Source organism: Mycetomoellerius zeteki, unplaced genomic scaffold (genome assembly GCF_001594055.1).
Source record: "Mycetomoellerius zeteki isolate Tzet28-1 unplaced genomic scaffold, Tzet1.0 scaffold407, whole genome shotgun sequence".
In the NCBI taxonomy this organism is placed as follows: Eukaryota; Metazoa; Arthropoda; class Insecta; order Hymenoptera; family Formicidae; genus Mycetomoellerius; species Mycetomoellerius zeteki.
Genome location: NW_017257400.1, coordinates 585871 through 608287, shown reverse-complemented (window position 1 = coordinate 608287; position 22417 = coordinate 585871). Strand labels below are relative to the sequence as shown.

General features: G+C 38.0%; 1 protein-coding gene across 2 annotated transcripts in view; it reads right to left on the bottom strand.

Moving 5' to 3' along the window:
* Positions 1 to 746: 746 nt before the first annotated feature.
* Positions 747 to 22417, bottom strand: part of S6KL (ribosomal protein S6 kinase like) — a 62676-nt gene continuing 41005 nt past the window's right edge. For both annotated transcript variants that reach the window (XM_018453732.1, XM_018453733.1), the window contains 2 exons: positions 1278 to 1514; positions 747 to 941 (listed from right to left, as the gene is read on the bottom strand). In XM_018453732.1, coding sequence (XP_018309234.1) covers positions 807 to 941; positions 1278 to 1514 — 372 coding nt within the window. In that variant the 3' untranslated portion in view covers positions 747 to 806. The remainder of the gene's footprint in view (positions 942 to 1277; positions 1515 to 22417) is intronic.

Sequence of the window (22417 nt, the reverse complement as noted above, 5' to 3'; positions counted from 1 at the left end):
ATTTATATATATATATATAAATTTATATAAATGTATATATTTATATATATGTATAGAAAAAAGAGAAAGAGAAAGACACAGCACGTTGTTCTCACATTCATTTCGAAAGACGCTACGTTTCTGATCCAGATCCATTTTTGTTTCGTTGTTAGTTTGTACGCACTACGATTATCGCAATTTATTGTATTATCGACGAGATACTGTAACAAACAAAAATACTGTTAACTATTCTTAAAAAATTAAAACTTTTGTAAACTGAGACCAAACGATTGTCGAAGACTTTACTTATTTGTCGTTTCCTTTTTCAGATACTTGAGTGATTTCTGAAATAAGCTATATCGAATTTTCACATACAGCACGCACATACATGGAAAAATCTGATAAATCAAAATTACTGCTCAATTTAACAATTATTTCATTTGAATTAGGCAAGTATTTAATCTAATAATGAGGGATTATTCGGGGAAATAGGTTGATTTAAAATTCTTTGAGATTCAAAGAAATTGTCCAAATTTAATGAAAAATAAGATATTTTTATTCCATATATTATTTAATTCAGTCATATGTGAGAAATGTTATTAAATTTAATTTAATTTAATATTCCGTCTGAAAAATCTCTATCCTATATTCTGTCTTATAACAAGATTAATTAAATGGATTATAAAATTTGAATATCTTTTCAATATTCAATCACGTTTTGTGTAAGAAATTATTTATGAATATCAAAAATAATTCTGGTTGCTTTTTATCCTGTGTGTGCATGTATATATAATTAAAGAATAATACATATACATATATATTTGAGATCATTGATGACTCGTTTGCGTGGTAATATCATCAGGAAAAGATTCAAAATTTGAAAACTTTTTATTGAAACAATCCATTCTTTGTTGCTGCGTTTCTTGTCGATTTTTGACTCCTAAAATCCGGAATGGCGATTCCTATACATAACAAAAAATGACAATACGAATTCTCATTATTGTCTCTTTAAAAAGAATTTATTATCTCTTTAACAAAAATTTAATCTAACACATTGTCGAAATATTATAAAATACCCATTCTAAGATATTTTTTTCCGAGTAATTTAAATATTTTAATTATCCTGCACTATATATATGATAAATTTTCAGTGTTTTACACTTTTTAAAAAAAAAATACAAATTTCGCGTAATTAAAAAAAATAGATTGTCTAATTTTTCTGCGATATTGAAATAAATTTTTTTATTTGAATGCTTAGGGAAGACAAAATTATAATCTGCAGCGTATTATATAATTACCTTTTTCAGCATATAACTTTGAATATCATAACCCATGTAAAAAGCGATCCTCTGAAGGCTGAGAAGAGTTCGGAGTCTTAAACGAGGATCTGGCTGTAAGAGTCGTTTCAGAAGATCCTTCGCCGCTGGTGAAATATCCGCCTTCGCCGGTAAGATTCCTGGTACATTTGCACGATCCAGCTCGTCGCGGGCGATCCTATCAGCTGGTAGAAGTTCTGACGACAAGGTGGATGGATACTGTAACAAGATTGTGGTACCTGCGATCAGTTCTTCCACTCTTGACTTTTCTGTAGAACAATAATTCTATGATTGTAGTCTTATCAATAATTATTTTATGACGCTTTTATGTAGACTTTTAATGTAGGCACACATTTTATGCAGGCTTTTAATTGCTCAAAGCAACTTAATTGACATTTAATCTCTATTCGATTGTTCAATTAAAGGGCTTGCTGCAACAGTGAACTAATCGACATTTTGTAAAAATGGAGTAAATGAACTCTAAAGTTAAAATATGTATTGGGGAAAATATCATCATCAGTCAGTTTACCTGAATATATAATATTGATACTTTTCCTATTACTTCCTTTTCTGAAAATTTTTCTCAGAATTTTTCACATAATTTTTCAAAGTTTATATGTAATTTATATTTACAGCCATTTTAAAAATCCATGCAAAATGGCCTTATAAATTTTAAACTACGATACCATAAAAATTTTCGAAATTTACATACCAGATTTAACACATTTCTATATGAAAATATTATATGTAAGAATTAAATTAATTGAATTATATTAATAATTATTGATTCTAAAAAATTGATTATATTATCAACTTTATATGTAAATTTTAAAATTTCTCAGAATTTTTTAATAATTTTATAACTTCTTAGACATTTTCTTAGATTTTTTTATACAGATTGAAATATTTTTTCAGAAATCTACATATTTTCTAGAATTTTTTATGTATGTGAATTCTGAAATATTCAAAGATTTCTTATTCCGATGAAATATGAAAAAATTTAACATTTTCTTAAAAATTATAGAATTAGAAATTTTAGAACACATTTCAGAATTCATATATATGAAAAACATACAACAAATTAAAAAAAAAAAACTTGCTCAGTATTCCTGAAGTGTTCCAATCTACATAAAGATTCTGACAAAAATTTTTTAACTTTATATAATTCATTTACTCCATTTTTTAATAACTCACTGTCGCAGCAAGTTCAATTCAGTAGCTAAGTTGTTCAAAAGAAGAATCGATATTGCGACGTTGGAATTCTGCTGAACTCGAGGCAAAATTTAGTTATTAATTAACCGCGCACCTTGCGCACCCACCATGCCCGAGATCAAAGTTTGTAGAAAAACCTTTTCATCATGGCTGCAGATGCAAGAAGAGTTATAAATCTCAACTATTATTATTTTACGATGCTATGCAAGCCGGTTTAATTGCTAAAAGCAATCTAATTAACAATGTTTAACCTTTATTCGATTATTTATAACAATTCAATACACTGAGAGAAATGTTTGGTACATATAACCATTTATTTTTGTTGATATGTAATTAACAAAAACTTTCTTACTTTTTCATTAAAAAAATTGCGTTGTCAAATAAATTTTGATTAGAACAGTATAATTTTTTAATGAAAAAAATAAGAAAGTTTTTGTTAGTCACATCGACAAATAAATGATTGTATATACCAAAACATTTCTCTCAGTATAATTAAATTGTCCGAAAGAAGGATTGATTCGGCACTTGAAAATCTGATCAAACTGAAGACAAAATTTAGTCCTTAATTAACAGCCGTGCACCTTACGCACGCGGGACCACAGAGTTTGCGGAAGGACTTTTTCGTCACGGCCGCAAAGGCTGGGAGGGTCATAAATATCTTCTTTTACGAGAGGTAAGCCGGTAAACTAGAGAAGCTATTACCAATGTACGGATTCCGGCCTGTCCAGACGCGCTCGTACGCTCTCGCCGGCTCCGGCATACTACACAGGTACATACACAAGCAGGGTCAACGGCCACTCACGACCCTCAACCTATTCGCTCGTTCAAGCTCCACCGTGTGGTACGACCTCATACGACCTCACACTTGCCGCTGCTTGCCGCCTCCGCGAGTGCGTCCCCGCGGCAAGTGTGTGGATTTCTTTGCGCAGCTTTGTAACACGCGCGTTGAGACTCGCGCAGAGTTCGCGCGTGTCAAACGTGTAAAACGGAACACCCATCGGACATTCCCTTTGTTGCAGCCGAGATTGTTACGCGACGCGATGGCGAAACATTACCGCACGTGCTCGCGTTGGCGCGGAGAAATGGCTTTCGAATGGTGCATACGCGCGTTTACAGTATCTCGGTTTTACATAATCTCCTCGCAGGATGAGTGTAAAAAAGCAGCGGCCGCCTCTCAGAGTCACCGGGATTGTTAATAAAATAGCGGCATAAATATTCCGATGGTAGATTTCCGTCGCTTACACGAGGCAGGCGACTCTCCGGAATCTGAAGCCGACGACTCGGACGTCGAAACCCAAGCAGAACAAACAGATCACGATAACGTCAAAATGACATTAAAATGAACCGTGACTGATTAAAAAATGACTTTTAATAATCATTTTAGAGCCACTTTGATGTCATCATAACTTTTTTGTTCTGCTTGGAAAGAAGGTGCCAGAAGAAACACTTTTCTCTCGTTCTATGCGATATACATCTTCGAGAATTAATAAGTCTTCTCAAGAAGAATTATTCCATGAGACCCAGCTCGAACCGCCTCTGTGATTCCTGGTAAAATATGCGCACACTAATCGCTAATTAATCTCGATATAATATATCCACGTTATCACGTCGTTGTTTACAAGCGAAAGAGAAGAGAGGAGAAGCTCGCCAGGTCGTTGGACCACGCGCGTCTCAGATCCCGATCGCGCTCGACGCAGACTTGACGAACGGGATATTTCAATTCGATCTCGGCGCGAGAACCTTGACCGAGAATAACGGTACGGGAATGATCGTTACGAGATCGTAGACAGTAAAGTATGGCTTTTAACGCCGCCACCGCTGCCGTCTCTTCTGCATAGATCGACCGAACTGTCCGCCTCATCGGCGCCATCGTTCACGGCGTTCAATCGATGAAGGACCATCTCGGTTTGTACAAGTTAGTGAAAATCCTTGATATCAGTTAAAGTTGATAGTCTAAGATATGAATTAAGAAAAAAAGCAAAGATTTCAAGAAATTTAATGCTAATGCCGGCGGTACTGTAACTTTTAAATGCCTAATGCCTAAATTTTAAGCAGAATCGTAAGGCTCGTAACATATTCCTGTAAGACTTGTAAGAATTTTTAAGTGCTTATACCTTTATACAATATTTTTGCAGACAGCTTCTTACTAGCCATAAAATTTACAAGAAATCGTAGATATTTACGAATAATCGTACGTCTTACGATACACACACATAAAATTAGAATTAGTTATAAGTTCTTATACAAGTTTTACGAGAACACATTACGAGTCTTACGATTCTGCTTAGAATTGACCTAATAACTCAAAAAGTTCTTATAAAGAAAAGGTTTGTAACCAGTGTTCTGGAAACATCTCAACCTCAGCTATAAAGATACACTATGAAAAATAGGAAGTTCCGTTTAAGATTTTTGTGTTAACCTTGAAAGCACTTTCCAAAATCATTCCAAGATCAAATTAATATCATTACCTGATAACTTTTTTAAAATCCTATTACTTTTGTTTCAAACATTTTTTAGATAAATCAATATTTTTTGAGATATTAGCCGCTCTAGAACTTTTACCATGCACTATAATATCAAATTTTTTGAAACCTACGATCTATACAGTTTCGCCTTTTTTTAAATTTACATTTTATACTGTCAACTTTTGCTGATATCAAGGATTTTCACTAACTTGTACAAATCGAGATGAGAGAGAGAAAGAGCAAATCGGCGAAACACATCAATGGCAAGTAACGAATGAAAAATTTAAGCTGTGTTATATACGCATCTCAGTTTTCTTCATATTTAACCCTCGGAGTTGACGTGATTTATTGGATCCCTTATCCAATGATTGTTTGGATAAGAAAAATTCTGAAGAGTAAAAATAATTCAGCTTTTTTTGCGACGTATATACTGTTTATGATAACATATACATTGCGATATAATAGATACATTATATTTGAATTTATTATTAGTTCTTAATTATTGTATCTATTATTAAAGCAATTTTATACAAAAATGTCAAATAATTCAATTTTCTTTATATTATATCTGCAAATTTTAATTATTTTTATTAAAACTTACCATTCATCCTTTTTCATTTTGGTGTTCGAATTATGTCATTTTGGTTTCTCGAAAGTAATTAATGTCTTTTGATCAGCATATATTAAATGGGGTCTCATAGACCCCCCCAATGTTATAGATTTTAACGTCAATTCCAGAGGGTCAACTAAAGCTTCTCGAAATGTATGATGTATTTGAGATATTGAGATTAGCAATGCATTAGCATGTCATTTAAATCTTATTTTGCTCAAATACACACATAAATAAATGTCGAATTTACAATAAGTGTTCTTCAAGACGTAGAGCGATCATGCGAACCGAATTATAACGTCCGTGCTGGTGCGTAACGTCTCACCGAAACGTAATTTATAATTTCGCAAAATTGCGCTTCCTGCCATGTGCTACTGACGTCCGGCACATTCTACGCGTAAAAATTGCGACGTTCGTTCTTCTAAATACATATATCACTGGAGTGACGTGCGAGCAGCAAAAATAAAAGCAGGATATCTTTTTTCTGATCTTTAGAAGGAGGATAAAATTAAGAAATTCTCTTGCTTTATTTTTCTTTATTAATCTTACGGAGCTGATACCAAAATCTGTAACGCAGTTACTGACGCTGGGTCTGTCAGACAATTTGTAATTATCTATTTGTCTGTAAAATGATTCTGTAAGATAATTTAATTTGTATGATATGGATCGATAAGAATAAATCTAATTAAAGAAGAGAATGCCTATTTTTCGCAATAAAATTATTTGCAGATCTAAGAATTTCATTAAAATCTAATTATTAATACTCTTATAAAGATGCTTATTAGCATTAAAAATTATTAATAATTGCTTATCAATTTAATAAGTGATTACTACTTTGGTTCTATTCATAATAATACGTTTCAAGATCAAAAAAGATTTGCAAGACGCGCAGTTTGCAAATTAGATATGTATATAAATTCACACAGAAATGCAATCACAAAGATCCGCTTTGACCAAATATAGGCATTCTCTTATTTAATTATAATACATTTAATTTGTGTTAATTAAAAGACACTAATAAATTTCAAAGAACTGAAATGACATAACTTGTATAAAAAAGAACGGATACTATAATTGTAAGTATATTTTAACAATCCAAATTTACAAATGTAACATAGAGAAAATTACATTGTTTGACATTTTTTACAAAAAAAATTTATAATTGAATGGATCCAACAGATTGATCGTCAGCTTTGGAAGGTTAAAATAAAGTTTAATCAAGGATCTTGTTGGATCAATAATTGTACGATACAGCGATCGAATCCGCAAAAAGTTCAGAGTCAACAAACTCGTTTGTGTGCGGCCACAACTTCGACCTTTCTCTCCGGCCGCGGCAGAAGAAAAAAAAGGCGCGGAATGACATAGACACGGATCTGTACGTACGTTATGCTAAATGTAAACGTACCGCGTTCACCCGTGGATTCCACTCGGCGCGCCTTGAGCAACTAATTGTTGAGCAAACTCAAGCTTCTGCTTCGATCCAAGCGCGCCGTTCATTAGCACTGTATATCTTTCGCGGCCTTCGCCCGCAAATATATGTATATCGAAGAAATTTAGAGAACATTAATTCTGGCGTTTATATTTCTCGAGTGTTCGAATTATTCAAGATATACATCTCTTTCCCGCAAGTTTTAGAATATAAAACTTTCGAAATTTTGTCGTGAAAATGAGAAATGAAAAAAGCGTGCGAAGAGCTTGTCGTGAGAACCTTCGCGCGCTACGGAAAGTGACCGTCGCGATTATTACGGCATTGTAATCAAGGCGTTGAGAAAATAAGGTGCAGAGAATTTTCTGATCGTGCAGATTTCGTTATGGTTGTTCTACAATGTGCTCTTTGTTTCCTATTTCTTGCTTTTTATCTTTTGCTTTTTTCCTCTTTATAATCGTTTTATCGACAATTATATTTCTTGATATGTGTTTTCTGTTTCTTCTGAAACGTTCGTTAACGTTTATCTCGAGCAACAGAAAACGAAAAACAGGATAAGAAGCAAAAAGGCAAGATACAAAATAATAGCAAAAAGCAAGAAACAGGAAACAAAAGCACATTGTAAAATAGGCTTTAACGAGCAAGTTTTCTTGCTATGGGAAAACACTTGCCATTGTAACTTGGAAGAAAATCTCGAAGAAATAAATATCTTTTCGGATCACACACACACATTCTACGCAATTTTTTGCAAGTATACAAACCCGTAACAGGAACACATATTTTTTGTTGCCAAAGAACATATGAGCCCTCATATGAGACCATTAAATTTGTTTGTGATTAGTCTTAGAAGTTACAAAATTTTCAATTACACAAAAAATTATAATATTTAAATTTAGTATAAATATAGTACAATAATTAATCTACATGAATCGAACAAAACTATGAAAAATAAGATTATAAAACAAAATTATTTCAAATCATTACACTATTTAAAAATAAGAAAAATATCTCATGGTTGGCCGTTATTTACTTTGAAACTAAGAAATGAATTGTTTTACTTTTTAACATACATATATTGAAAAGTTAAAAATATCAAAATGTTATTTAACTTAAAAGATTGAGTTACTCTTTTGATCTAACAGTGTAAGTCTACGAAATCATCGAGCTCCAAAATATCTGAATGGTTAAAGATACTGGAGAATCACCTTGATTCACATCACGCATCGATATATCTATGTAATAAGAGATTTACGAAAAGGAAGATCGATGAAGAAAAGGATGTGTGAAGATCAAGAGCTGATAATGCGAGGGATCGGTAGAACAAAGAGTGCCGCTTTCGCGGGAAGATGGACGGAACAAAGGATCTTCGCTGTCACGGGACTGTACATCCAGGAATCTCGCGAGACAGACTACAGCACGGTCGTACGGAGTTCGTTCGAGTGAACAAAGGAGGAGCCGTCTAATCGGATCGAGAGATTACGTCGATCAAACCCTCAACGGAAGACTTGGAAACACAATGTGAGCGTCATAGAAGAGGCGATCGGTATTGCAGTGCACAGGACTCGTTTCTTGCCGGGGTGCATCGACCAGAAGGCCGGTTCTATTCCCGGCACGACGATGACGATGTTCTCTCACGGCGATGTCCGTGCGCCGCCGTCGTCTCGCGCGAGAAGGTAAAATCTGCAGATGAGTCTCACAAATTAAGGCGACTGGAAGATCAGGTTGCTCGAAATTTTTGACAATTTTTTACAACAAATTGAATGAATTCTACGAAAGTGAAGTTTTGAGCGATATCTATATATATATAAAGAGTAAAAAATATTATTTATTTATAAATACTCTTATATTAAATATTATATATGATTTTAATGAAACTTTGTATATATATTTGTGCATTTCATACATCACTCATACACTTAATTTCTGTAATCATTAATTTTTCAATTGTAAAACTTTATTATTGTTTGCACGAATAAACAATTTATATATTAAATATACTATATATAGTACATTTATATATATGATTACATTTCTTTTTCGAGGTCGTGTTTTGCAATGATATTTCAACTTTTGGAGGTTCGAACTTTTTTACTAATAAAAATATATATACATTTGCTTAATGCTATTCATTAAGGTAGTTTTTAATATCTAATGTTTTGATTTTTTAAAAATTTATTACAATATATTCATTTTTATGAAAATTATAAGCAATCAAAGTTGAGTTGGATATACCATACACACTATCTACAGTATGTTGCACCCGTGACGAAACCGTATAATGTGGCATTGAAGGGTTAAGAAGTCATCACCGGTATCAGTACTGAGGAAGAGGACGTGAGAATATCCTTGACGCGAAGCTTGAGGCTTTCCGAGTACTTTATAGTTTCAGTCTCACGCCGCGACATACGTCGCTGTCAGATGGATTATGTAAATCCTCTAAGCTCTAAACCTGACAGAGACAGAGACGAGGAGTTAATCTTAGATCCATAAAATACATACAGATAATCTTAAAAGAAAAAAAAGTTGAGTAAGTTGAAACAATACAAGAATATAACGATCAATTAAAAATTCAGGCAACGTTCTCGAAAACGATACTTACATTAAAAAATATCTGTCGGAGCGCCTATGATCGTACGGCTATAAATAAACTTTATACCCGTGCCGTCATCAGGATCGAGTCATCTTCTTCTAACAGTACACGCAATTAGAGCTGCTCAATTACATGCTACACTCATCACGCTGCAATTGACGCCGACGTACGCGGAGAGAAAGATCGCAAGGTGCTCGTGAAATCGTTTTCGAAGGGGGAGGATGGGGAAAAAAGAAGAGGCGTGCAATGAGAAAAGAGATGGGAGAAGAGAAAAAGCGGAATAACAGCCACGGGATGCGATGCAAGGAAAAGAGGAGGCTCGTGGAAAGAGGAAGAAAGACCGGTCTCGTAGTTAGCACACGGCGGACATTAACTTCCCATTAACCATCTGCCATTAGACGGGGGTGAGGGGGAGAGCCCCGAAGGAAGCCTGGAGGCCCACTGCGCGCTGGCGCCAGGAGTAATCGCCGGGGCGCGTATTAGGCGCCTCATGCAAAACTTGCGTGCTAAAGCTTCTATTTATAAAGCTGCCTTGCAACAACCGCGATAAAATTCCTTTTGATGATAATCACGATAAGGAGGAGGAAACGTCCATCGATCGCGACGCACGCGATCGAACAGCGCGATCGACGGAAGTAACCATCTCTTCTTCTGTATAATTATTTAATTATTTTATTGTTTAATTGTTTGATTTAATTGTTGACATCATTCACTTTGTTTCAATATAATTTTTCTCATAAAAGTTATAACGCTGTGTCGTAATCTAAACATTCTGTAACAATCTGTAACTGGAATATACATATCTGGGGATTCTGGTGACCCTGACATTTTCTTAATTTTTAAATAATGTAATGATTTAGAATAATTTTATGTTTCACAATCTTATTTTTTATAGTTTTGTTCTATTCATGTAGGATAATTATTTATCCTAAGTATTATATTTATACTAACAATAAGTTCAGATGTTGAAATTCTGAAAAAAAATAAAACTAATAAGGAAAAATTTTAATTGCCAAGAATTCATACGTTCCTTTAACGTCACAAAAAATATGTGTTCCTCTTACGAGTTAATTAGCAATTTTTGAAAAGATTCTATTAGGTATTGCTGATTATGTAAAATTTATACCGTAGATAGGATGCAAACAAAAATTTTAAAGTAATTTATCATTCGTTCAATTATCTATCTGAACGACTTGATGGACTACTCTCATACATATCAATATTCTACGTTCTATATTTAGTTAAACCGTAATAAATCAGGTATGATATTTATCTTCGATATTATCCGAATAACGGGCTGATACACGGATAATCGCTCTCCTTGTCGCTGTTCTCTCTTTCCCCCTTTCCATCCCTACATCATTATTATTCCATCGGTTGTGAAGACAGTGAGATCGGTTGACGTTTATAAGCGAAAATGTCGAAAAAGAGAGGAGCAAAATGTGAATACTCGAGCGTAATAATAATCGGCCAGTCTAGCCGCGTAATAATTATGACCATCTGTGGAACGGGTATTTCGTTTATATGTGATAGCAGAAGCCACGTATATACTGCAGATAATAATCTATGATCTATAAATAGTCTCGCGGCGGTGGCGGTAGTGGCGGCAGAGAGGCATTGCGCCGCTTCTCTCGGTATCAAAAGAAGAGCTAAAGGAACAAGCCGTGTAATTACACTCCGGATGGAAGGAAGATAGCGGGTATAACCGCGGCCTCGCCTGCCTTAGAGTGCCATTCCTAAGAAATAGAACGGTCGTACCCGTTCATTCGTTTGCCAATATCCATTCGTTCTACCTCCCTCTCTTTTTCTCTTCTTTTTTCTATTCAAATGATATTTAGGATCTATAAATAGTAAGAGAAGAAAGGCGGAGAAGAAACGTTCGCGGTCTGCATAGATTAGAAAAAGCTCGACAGATGATCGTAATCAGTCGCTCGTTACACTCAGAGAAAAAGACATAATTACAACTATATATATATAAAAGCGACAACTATATGTTTTGTAAAATTAATGCATGTATAATTGAATAAATTATTATATAGTTACAATAACTAAAAATAGTTTATTCAACATATATCTACATATATATATATATAGACATTAATTCTACATATAAAAATAGTATAGTTGTTATCTATATAATTGCTACTATTATGTTTCTTTTTGAGTGCATAACAAGAGAGAGATGTTGGATAAACTGTTTTATAGTTGTTGCAACTATAAGCTAGTTTGTTCAACTATACTATATTATAGGCAATTTAGTAACAATAATTATGTAAGTGACAACTATGTAAATATTCATACTTTATTGCAATGTATAAAATTTAAATAACAAATGGCAAGACATCAGCAAAATTGCTATTACAAGTCAGCCAGTAAGACGATTAAAACAAGGTATTATATTAGATATAATAAATAATCAAGAAATAAACAAAAAATAAACATATTCGAGAATTATTAACAATTATTAACAATAACAAGAACAAATAAATATCAACTACGTGTAATCTTATTCCTAATACAATTACATAGTTAAATAAACTATTGTATAGTTATTGCAACTATATAAGTGACAACTATATAAGTCTTATATTATATATAAAATTTGTATAGCTTTTGTTACCACTATGTCCTTTTTTTCTAATTATAAATATAGAAAACAGTCAGGCAAATTAAATCGGACTATCGTCTTCTACAGAGGTGTCAATTTTTTTGCGAATGTCTCTACATTGTTAACGTTTACGAGGGTGTCAGTGCGAAAATGCGCTGCCGATAAATCTTTTCTCCTCCAGATCTCACGTGACGACGTTCCGATCGAATCATCATACGATGCCGTGGGTGATTCTCTCGAAGATCGGTCTCGATTAATGACTTATTAGCATCGCGGAAATTAATGTTTTCGACAGTCATGCGTTACCAAGACCAGAGACCGAGAGAAACCATCTCGCAACGGACGAATCCGATTCGCAGGCGCATAAATACCTACGTCGAGCCGCTACAAAGTAGCAATCGTCGAAACGATCCGCGATATATCACGCCAGGCATATCCCCCTGCGCTCGAGGAAGCCGAGTCGAACGGACAGTTGGCGGTATCCTCTGGCGACCGCATGCACGCACGCACGCACGCATGCACGCAAGCAAACGCACACGTATTCGCTCACGCGATCGCAAACATACGGCTCGCAGGTAATACCGCGGAATCTATAAATAGACGTTGACCAGGGGCGGCAAAGCCGCACCGGTTGCACGCCAAGTGTCTATCGCTCCTGCGAGATAGAGGGAAAAAGAGGACCAGCCGGTTCAACTGGGATGCCTCCGAGCATAGGCGCCAACGAGCGCAGAAGCGGAATCAGCAGAACGACGCGATATGAAACGGTGGATTAGAGACGGAATCGAAGAAGCGGGATGCCGGATGGAACGGCATCCTGATTGTGTAACGCCGGCAATTTCAATGAAAATGCCCGTGGACCACTGTACCAAAGTCCGTGACCTCACTAACGTTGACTCGGGTTCTCTTAAAAAAATCTTTTAGAAAAAAGAAGCGATAATAGTCGTGAAATACCTGTTTTGTATTATTAGTTCAGAATTATCGCGACACCCGATTTTTTATTTTATTGTAAAGAAGCATTTGACTTATCTTGAGAAACATTAGGAATTTTTATTATACGGTATGTATTAATGTGACGTGTCAATTTTGGGATTATTTTATTAACGTGATTTACACTGAAAAAATGTTTCGATTAAATCAACAAAAGATATCAACAAAAAATGACATTTTGATGAGTTTGGTTTAATTAAAATTTTTTCTTAGTTTACGGATCACATCACAAGATTTACATCAATGAGAAAACAAACAAGCAGCTCTTCGTCCAATTTAATTAACGGATAGGATGGAATAATTCTCAAAAAATAGGTACATCGATCGGGAAAGAGCTCCTTCACCCTGCACGCTTATCAATAGGTAACACCCTGTACCAGTTTCTAACCAGTTCGCCGTGAGAGCACACGCTGCTAGCGTTGCGCCGTACGACACGCACCTGCGGCACGTCGCACCGTTCGAGCGTATCCGTTGCGTGCTTTCATACCTGCGTCCTTCGCGGTTGTGCTTTTCGAGACGATCGCCACCGATCTCGCGAACATCTGCGATTCTACCAGCGGGATGCGTCTGGCTTGTCGGCTTTTTATCCCGTTGCAGCTTCTACGCCGTTCGCCTCCCCGCGTCGCCCCGAAAGGAAGTAGCCGCGATGGGACGCGTCTTAACCGCAAAGGACGCGATGACGATATCATTGCGTGCGCTTGGGAGACGCTATCGTCGACTCGGCGCGCCGATTTTTTCATCCGCGGAACTCGCCCGGCGCCGCGAGAGGCAGGCCAAGAGAGAAAGAAACCAAAGGTCTACGATTAAGGCTGCGAGGCTGGTTTGCCTTGCGAAGGCTTTCTTGCGTCCTGCCATCGATCCTGTGGCGCGCATAGGTGCACCGTACCCACGGGAGTGTTCCTCCTCCTGCTGTCGGTGCTTCTATTATAAAAATGTTTTTTTGCGCATCGCTTCGTGGTCGATCGAGTCAAGGATTGCAGCGAGAAGATCGCTCTCGCGAAGCGGCGAGTGACCGAGATTTATTAAGCATAAGAATATTACGCGCATCTGTGATATACGATTTATGAAAAATTAACAGCATTCAGCCACGATATGAATGTACCAACCGTATCGTGGTACCGTAAACTAAAAGTAATTGTAACGTTAGGTAATAATGATATCGGGCCGTGAATAGAAAAGGCAGAGGAGACGCGAAGAGAACACTTGCCCGTTCATCGTTCATCGAGATCCAGTCTACATCCGCATATTACTGGAGGCAATATGCTGGAGGTGACATGGTCCAACTGGCAATTACTTTCAGCATTTTTCCCAGACTCCTTTTTCGCGCAAATTGACAGGACGATTAAAATGAGGCGGAGCTGATTTGCCTCGCTTCCTCGCATCTCGAGAAACTCGGCATGCATTTAACTTCCTGTCGATACCGGTGAAGGAATTGACATAAGCGATAGCTTTTTGCGTACCCCCGTCTCTATTCGAGAACGAATGACGCTCGATATACGGTTTACGCTTCAACCATGTATACATACACATGGGTTCCTATTCTGTAATACTTAACGACGACATGTTAAGGCCCGCCTACAATACACGTAATAAGCTTGGTTTAAAAAGTAAGAGTAGGTGTAAGAGTTTAGAGTAGGTATAGATGTAGGTGTAAGCGAAATAAATTAATTTTATTTCTTACTCTTACTTCTTAAACCAAGCTTACTACTGTATTATAGACGAGCCTTAAGAGTTACAGATTGAACCGCTAACAGCCCTCACTGTCCCATCTAAACAATGCTTTTAACCGAAATGAAGATGTCGTCATCACTGTTACCCAAAATGTGTAATAAAGGATATAATCTACTTGATACTACAAATGTTTCGAAAAATTTATAAGGTCAACTGGATCGTAGCCAAAAACATTGAAATAAGGATAGAACTGCATTTAACAATTAAGACATATAAATTTAAATTATCTTTAGTAAAATGATGGATGTATGTATTTAATGAGAGATGTAGATACCTTTAAATTTTTTTGTGTATATTAATGATTTATACATTTAGGTAATGAGGACGCAACATCAGCATATGAAGTTGGCATTAGCAAACTATGTGTATATGATTGAAGAGATTACAGTAATCCTTGTCGAGATAAATGCGAAAAACGGAGGTATTTCAAAAAAACGTGAAATGGCCTGGCTGTTCACTAACGCTATATCGCGCCAACGACGGAATATACAATCAAGTTCCGATTATCTTTTTATCCTTGCGCTTTCTTTCGTAATCGAATGGCCCATTGCTATCTGAGATGGACGACAACGAGGGCTGTGCCAACCAAGGTACAGTCTTAACGATAACGAGAACCTCGACGACACGTATGAGTCGTAAGACACGGATGGCAACGGTAATAAAAAGCTCGTCCTTGTGCGTATCCTCTTAAAGACACCCTTACTCACGTTTAATGGCACGCACAAAGAAGGGTAACGACTGTTGCGACCGACGTCTCTAATGATCGCGCGGCCGAGCTAGACGCGAGCATGAAATAAGATTGCTGCCGTAATTCAACGATCGCAACAACGACGTTGTAAACCGTTAAAAACGCCGCGAACAACCATCGTTTTTAACGGCGACATTAAGATATCGTGATAAATGATTGCCGGGGTGGATTGGAAGAACCATGGCTGACAACAAACTTCGTCAGTGGTACATTCCTTGTGGGAATTACCTTCTTCATAGTATCTCTCAACTGTTACGATCCATATAATGTATTTTCGAAGTATAATGTATAAAGTATAATGGGCGTACTTTTAGATAGAATTTAACCTTTAACCTTTCGATATCGAAAATATATGTGAGTTTTCTTGAGGCTTCCACGGGTGCTTTCTGTATGAAGGTTATCCGTTTCGCGGGTTTTCTCCGTGTCCAAATCCATTTCTTGGAATGCCAACGTTTCGTGAACCTTGCTCCACTTCATCAGGGCGAGGAGCAGCCTGATACTTATATATAATATATGTGAGTTCTTCAATTTTTAATTCTAGACTATCATTCTGAGATTAAAAGTTTCATATCTACATCAAATACCATGGAAGGAATTAAAAAAACAAATGTTACTTAAGGGGATGCTGGAGTAACCAAATTATTACATTACAGTCGTGTAAAAATCTTCGAATTGACTGAATGGAATAAAAAAACCTTTTACAGGATTAAAGTAGACACAAAATTAGGAGGTGGTACAAAAGGTTTTTTTATTCCGTTCAGTCAATTCGAAGATTTTTATACGACTGTAATGTAATAATTTGCTCACTCTAGCATCCCCTTAAGCCCGTTGCTAACAAATGTTACTCAGCTCCTATAGAGATTGACATTGGATTTGAATTTGATCAATGAAATCAAAGTTGATATTGGTTTCTTCTGATTCGTTAAATTCCAATCCAATCTCAATCTCAAGTCTGATACAGGCATTAGACTAGTTACGGAAAGATAGGAAAATTTCTTCTAAAAAATAGCGATTGTCTCTTCGATTTAATTGCACCAAGCCTTACGGAATCTCGGACAACCACATTTCGAGAAACATTCAGACTCCACCGTGTCGCGGTACCGCGATAAATAATAGTCGCAATGTGGTTCTCTCCAAAGTTCTCCTGTTGGACGACACGCAAGTCACGAGCCGGAACGAAACGTTAACGAGACACACACGGGGTACGATAGAACGTTCGCAGAGTGGCGACGAAGCGGCGGTCCCCCTTGTCAGATACGTCGTCTCCCCCTGTCCTCCGTAAAGACGTTCCCTTTTCTTTCTGCTTAATGGCACGGACAAAGAAGGGTTGCGCGATAGTCACGCTCTCGGCGCTCGCTCGAACGGAGTGCTCAGGTCCCCTGCAATCTGCACCGCGCGCGCATTACGCACGTTTCTGCGGATGCACGCACATTCAAGGTGCGTTCCTTCTCCTTCTCTCTCTCTCTCTCTCTTTCCGCTCGCGCGTTCCACCGAGGCATCATTACGCGAGGTGGTCTTCTTCTTGTTCTTGTATCAGCATCGCCGCCACCGCCTCTCCTTCCTCCCTTTGCTCATCCTCTTCGTCCTCAACCGCCATCATCCACCGCGATCTATTTATATCGCAACACACGCCGGCCCGCGTGTCGGCGGGCCCTCCGGGAAACTTGGAAAGAAGCGGGTAATAGAGAATGGCGAAAGAAATGTAACCTTGTACTTGTTACTGCTCCTCCTCATATCGTCGTCGTCGTCGTCGTCGTCATCGTCGGTCCCCTCGTCTGGGTCCGTTTGCAACTTCGAAGAAACATTATACTGAGGTGCGCTATGTGTCATTTCGTGGAAATATGGAAACTAATGGAAGCGGACGGAGAATTGTGTAGATTAACGAGATTCCAGAGAGATGCGAGAAAGATGAGACTCCAACGTTCCACAGCCACTATCCAATGTTCCTTCTGCGAAAATAGCCATTGTAACACTGCATGAAATCGTTCGCGGCATAAAAACGTATTGGGATACTTAATCCTAGAGATCCTCAAGTAAAAAATTTGATGCCGTCCTAAATACGGCGGACCAAACACTTAAGATAGAATGAAATAGATAACCATGCATCTCATTCTCATGCATCTATAATCTAGTTTCCACCGAAATCGGTTTCATTTCAATTTTAAAATCGATACAGATCAAATTTAGGGCGTTTTCTAGCAAGGCCATGAGGTTTTAATAAGGAAAACATGATCAGGCAATTTTTATTCTCGATGTTACATTTAAGATCGGGACCTAACAAGGGTTACCTGATGAGTCCCTGATCTGGCGTCAAGACATACTTATTAGAACCCTATCAGAGCCTAAAATTTCTGTTCGAGTCTCAATCTATCTTAAGCATGACACTTTCCTAAACATAGATCAATCAAAAGTTGTCTAAATCGGGCCCAACCTCTTACTTGAGAATCTACTTAGTCCTATCCGCGTTGGAACCGCAAATTATCAGTTTCTGCTCTTCATCCTTGCTCTTTGATTTTGTTCGCAATTTCTCAAAGACGTACCGTGGTTTCTTTCGGAGTCTACCAAATTAAAAAACGATTCCTTCCCGGCAGAAATTTGATCGATGTCCCTTCTCGATCTTCGTTATCGCGCGAATACGTATCCTAGGGCGATGGAGCGAACGGCAGGGATTTAATCTACATAGAAGAATTCCGCGAGCCTTTTTTCGTAGCGTCGTATTTTTTCGAGGGAAGACAAGAACGTGGGGTACCGGCCACTATATCACATGGGCCATCAGACGGCCAAAGTTATTGCCGGTTTAGGAGTTCGTTGGCTGGCTCTTGTTGGGGCCCCAAGGGCCCGAAAACTTGTTAACTACGGGCCTCACTTGTAGTCGACGAGAGTCGTAGACTTCGAGTCGAGCACAGAAAAGAAAAAGGAGAAAATGGGGTGAGCGAGAAGGCGAAACGAAGTACATGAAAAGGGGCGAGCGCGAAAAATATGGCGTAGGACCCACGAGAGCTCCTAGCAGACCAATGAGAGAGGATATTTCGGGTTATCCGAAGCGAAGGTCAAAGTTTGTGAAGCATGGCGAACGCGCAAACGAAGCAGAACGCTCGTCAGTGTGGCGACAAACTGCGTGCGGAGAGAAGGATGACTTGCGGGCCCCGCGACTTCGGTAGCAAACACTACCGTCACGAATCTTTTGTCGAACGATTCGCGGAGCACGACCGATGACTGCTGATCATCGGTCGCACATTGGTTGCTTTTTATGTAAATTCGTAGAGACGATATAATTCCTTTTACCGCGAGAGGGAGAGAAAGAGAAAGAGAGAAGTGTGATATCTATCTTACCAAACACTACGACCGGAAGTTTCCATATCTTATTAGTATTGTTTTAAATGACTAAAATTTAAAATAACAATGTTTCGTTATCTTTAACACAAGAAATATCAAGCGGTCATTATTAACTTTGTTTCTATTTTTTAGATTAATATTAGATATATTTTCTATATAAAAGATAAGATGCTAAAATTGTTTTACTTATCAGTAATTACATCCTCTGGTATATTGATAAAATATTCCATTTTTCATCACTTTCTTTATTTCCATAGTAATTTATTTTCTTGGTCCTTTCAGTGAGTAAGAAATGCATCTTGCAAATCGATTAAAGATATAACGAATGAGGGAAAAAATATCCTATAAAAAAATCGAAATACTTATTATCAGACACACAAATTAGAAGAAACTGTAAATCTGCTTTGTCTGCAGATTGCGTCAAATCGGTAGAGAAAATCGATAGACCGAGTTTTCATTGAGGCACGCATGAGGCCACGATTACATCGTCGGATTTGTCGATTATCGTCGTGCAGAGACGTCGAATCGTTTAACGACGACCGGTAGAAGCGACGGGCCGCAGCAGGTCGGCGAACCTGGCGAACGTAGCAAAACCTCGAAGGTCGCGAAGTCTCCGCCGCTGCCGATCCGACGTCCCTTGGCGACCGGTCGCCGCTTGCCCATCGCCTTCGGGCGCCATGGAGGGTGACTCTTTTTCTTCTCGTTCATCCACCTCTTCGTCTACCCATCGCCACCCTCCTTTCCTCCCTGCCCACTGCGCGCTGCGGTCCGACCTATCTTCATCTTCTTCTTCTTCTACTTCTTCCTCCTCCTCCTTCTCCTCCTGTTTCTCTTCTTCTTTCTCATTCTCGCTCTTCCTCCTTTTGCACATCGCGACCGTATACGGGGATTCACACCGATACGGCTGCCGATCGCCGTATGGCAAAAAGCTAAACCTGCTCCCCATCTCGCCGCGGATCTCTTACTCTCTTTTCCGTCCTTCCTCACCGTTCTATCCACCCATATCTCTCCTTCCACCCTCTTTGGTTCTTTCTCTCTTCCTTTATCGTCTTTCTAAGCCTTGAGTTAACGCCGAGTTCTCTTTTAGAACGAATTGGCCAAATGTGTTTCGTCACGATCGCATACGGCCGAATTAACATTTGAATAATACCTTTTTTTCATCTTAGTGAGACGAGCACGTTTGAGATATCATGGATTATATTAAAGGATTCTTTGAGTTTTTTTTCTATGTGGATCAACCGAGACGCATAAATCGTAGCTGAATCCTCAGATAAATGTGAGCGTGAGGAAGCTGGGTCCTATATGTAGTGTGTTATATTATATTATATTTTATAGTATATTGTTATAAATTTACATTAGTTATATCCTTAGATAGAGGAATGTAAAAATAATGTACTTAAGACTTCTGGACATCTGGGTACAATATTTCTTAATACTTTGTATAAAAGACTCTTCATTTTTTTCCAGAGGAAGGTTTTTAAGAAAAAACGTGTCTGGGATGCTTTGACCGTCTATATATACTTAAAAATTAATAAAATTCTTGCAAAAGCAAGCAGGATTCCTATATATTTCACACTAGGTGAATTACAAACTAGGATTACGTGGCGGAAAAGCAATCGTCGTGCAAAAGAGTGGAAAATAAAGGGTAGAAGAGAGGAGGCAGAGAAACAAGATGTGGCATGTCGTCGCGATCTAATTTAATGACTGGCGCCATGTTTCCCGTGCTGGCTAACACCACCCGTTAATCCCGATGTGTGCCTCGTTACTTCCACTCTTGTTTTCTCTGGTCCTTTTTGCATTAGATCTGCGTATTTAGTTCGTAACCGATTTCATCACGATAAACATGTCAGACTCGTTTCGCGTCTTCTCGCCTCTTTTTCTCTCACCCTCTTTCTCTTTTTCTCACGAGAATCGACATTCTTCGCCACTTCTGCGACATTTCCGATAAACAGCTCTCAAAACGCTGATGACGCTGATAGGCGCGTTCTTTTGCGAGCGTGTATACCCCTATGCTAAAATTATCTCACTCTGACTCCTCTCCAGCGCAATTAATGACGCAAATGTCGCCCAGTGAATTAGGTAAGTATGCCTCCTTTTTCGCGTAGCGCGAAACCTAATTGATATTCGACAGTCCTCGGGAAGAATAGTAACTATGTTCGCTCTACCGTGGACTCTTCGTGTGATGATCGATAGGTCGCGATGTCGCGTGGCTTACGTTGATGGATGAGACCTTTCTCTTTCATCACAGTCCCACGTGCGCGCTAATACCTCCGACGTTTCACGACGCTCGTTAAATGGCTTACGTATTGATCACGCGTCACACGAGCACAGGGATAAACTCTACCTGCACTCGTACGTCCATGTATTATCACGCAAATGCTAATTCATTCGCAAAAGTCTCCCAACATTATACCAAAGGTAACGTCGTCGATTAGTACCTGTACGTGAGAAACGTCAACTCGTGACTCTTTCTCTCTCTTTACTTCTCTTTATTAGACATACGGTTAGATCTAGCTATTCTACACTGATTGTGAGAAAAATGTTCTGACTGTACCAACAAGAGATACGAACAAAATATATGTTCCGATCATACCAATCAGAATTCTGGTTATCATAATTGAATCCTGATTATGATTAATTGCCTCGATTAGAATATTTGACAGATTTACTCTTTATAACTTTTAAGGGGATGCTGGAGTGACCAAATTATCACATTACAGTCGTATAAAAATCTTCGAATTGACTGAACGAAATAAAAAATTCCTTTATAGGATTAAAGTAGGCGCAAAATTAGGAGGTGGACCTTGTACTAAAATCGGAAAAAAGTTAAATTTTTTAATATTCTTTCGATTTTAGTATAAAATCCACTGCACCACCTCCTAATTTTGCGTCTACTTTAATCCTGTAAAAGGATTTTTTATTCCGTTCAGTCAATTCGAAGATTTTTATATGATTGTAATGTGATAATTTGGTCACTCCAGCATCCCCCTTTAATAACTTTTCGAACCACAATGAACGATTTCTTTAGTGAACATTCTTTAGTGAACTGATGAGGTTGATGTACTTCTGCTCGCAAATATTGATTCTATTATGGCTGCGTTCGGGGAGACGCTATTAGCGCTATTTGTGTAATTCTATCTTCATCGTTCACTAGACGTGAAATAACGATAGCATGACACAAATAGCGCTGATAGCGCGCTCCCCGAACCCAGCTTATATTTAAGTCTATATGTCGCTACATCGGAATCGAACGATAATTTTGCGCGGATATTCGTCGCCCCGCGACGAATCTACCGTTATAGATCGCCACGCTCCATTAAATCTACGACTTGGCCGATCGCCGCCGATTCCTCGTGAACTCGCCGGCGGGCTCTCTCTCGCATGGATCGTGCGTTCCCGCACGCGCTCG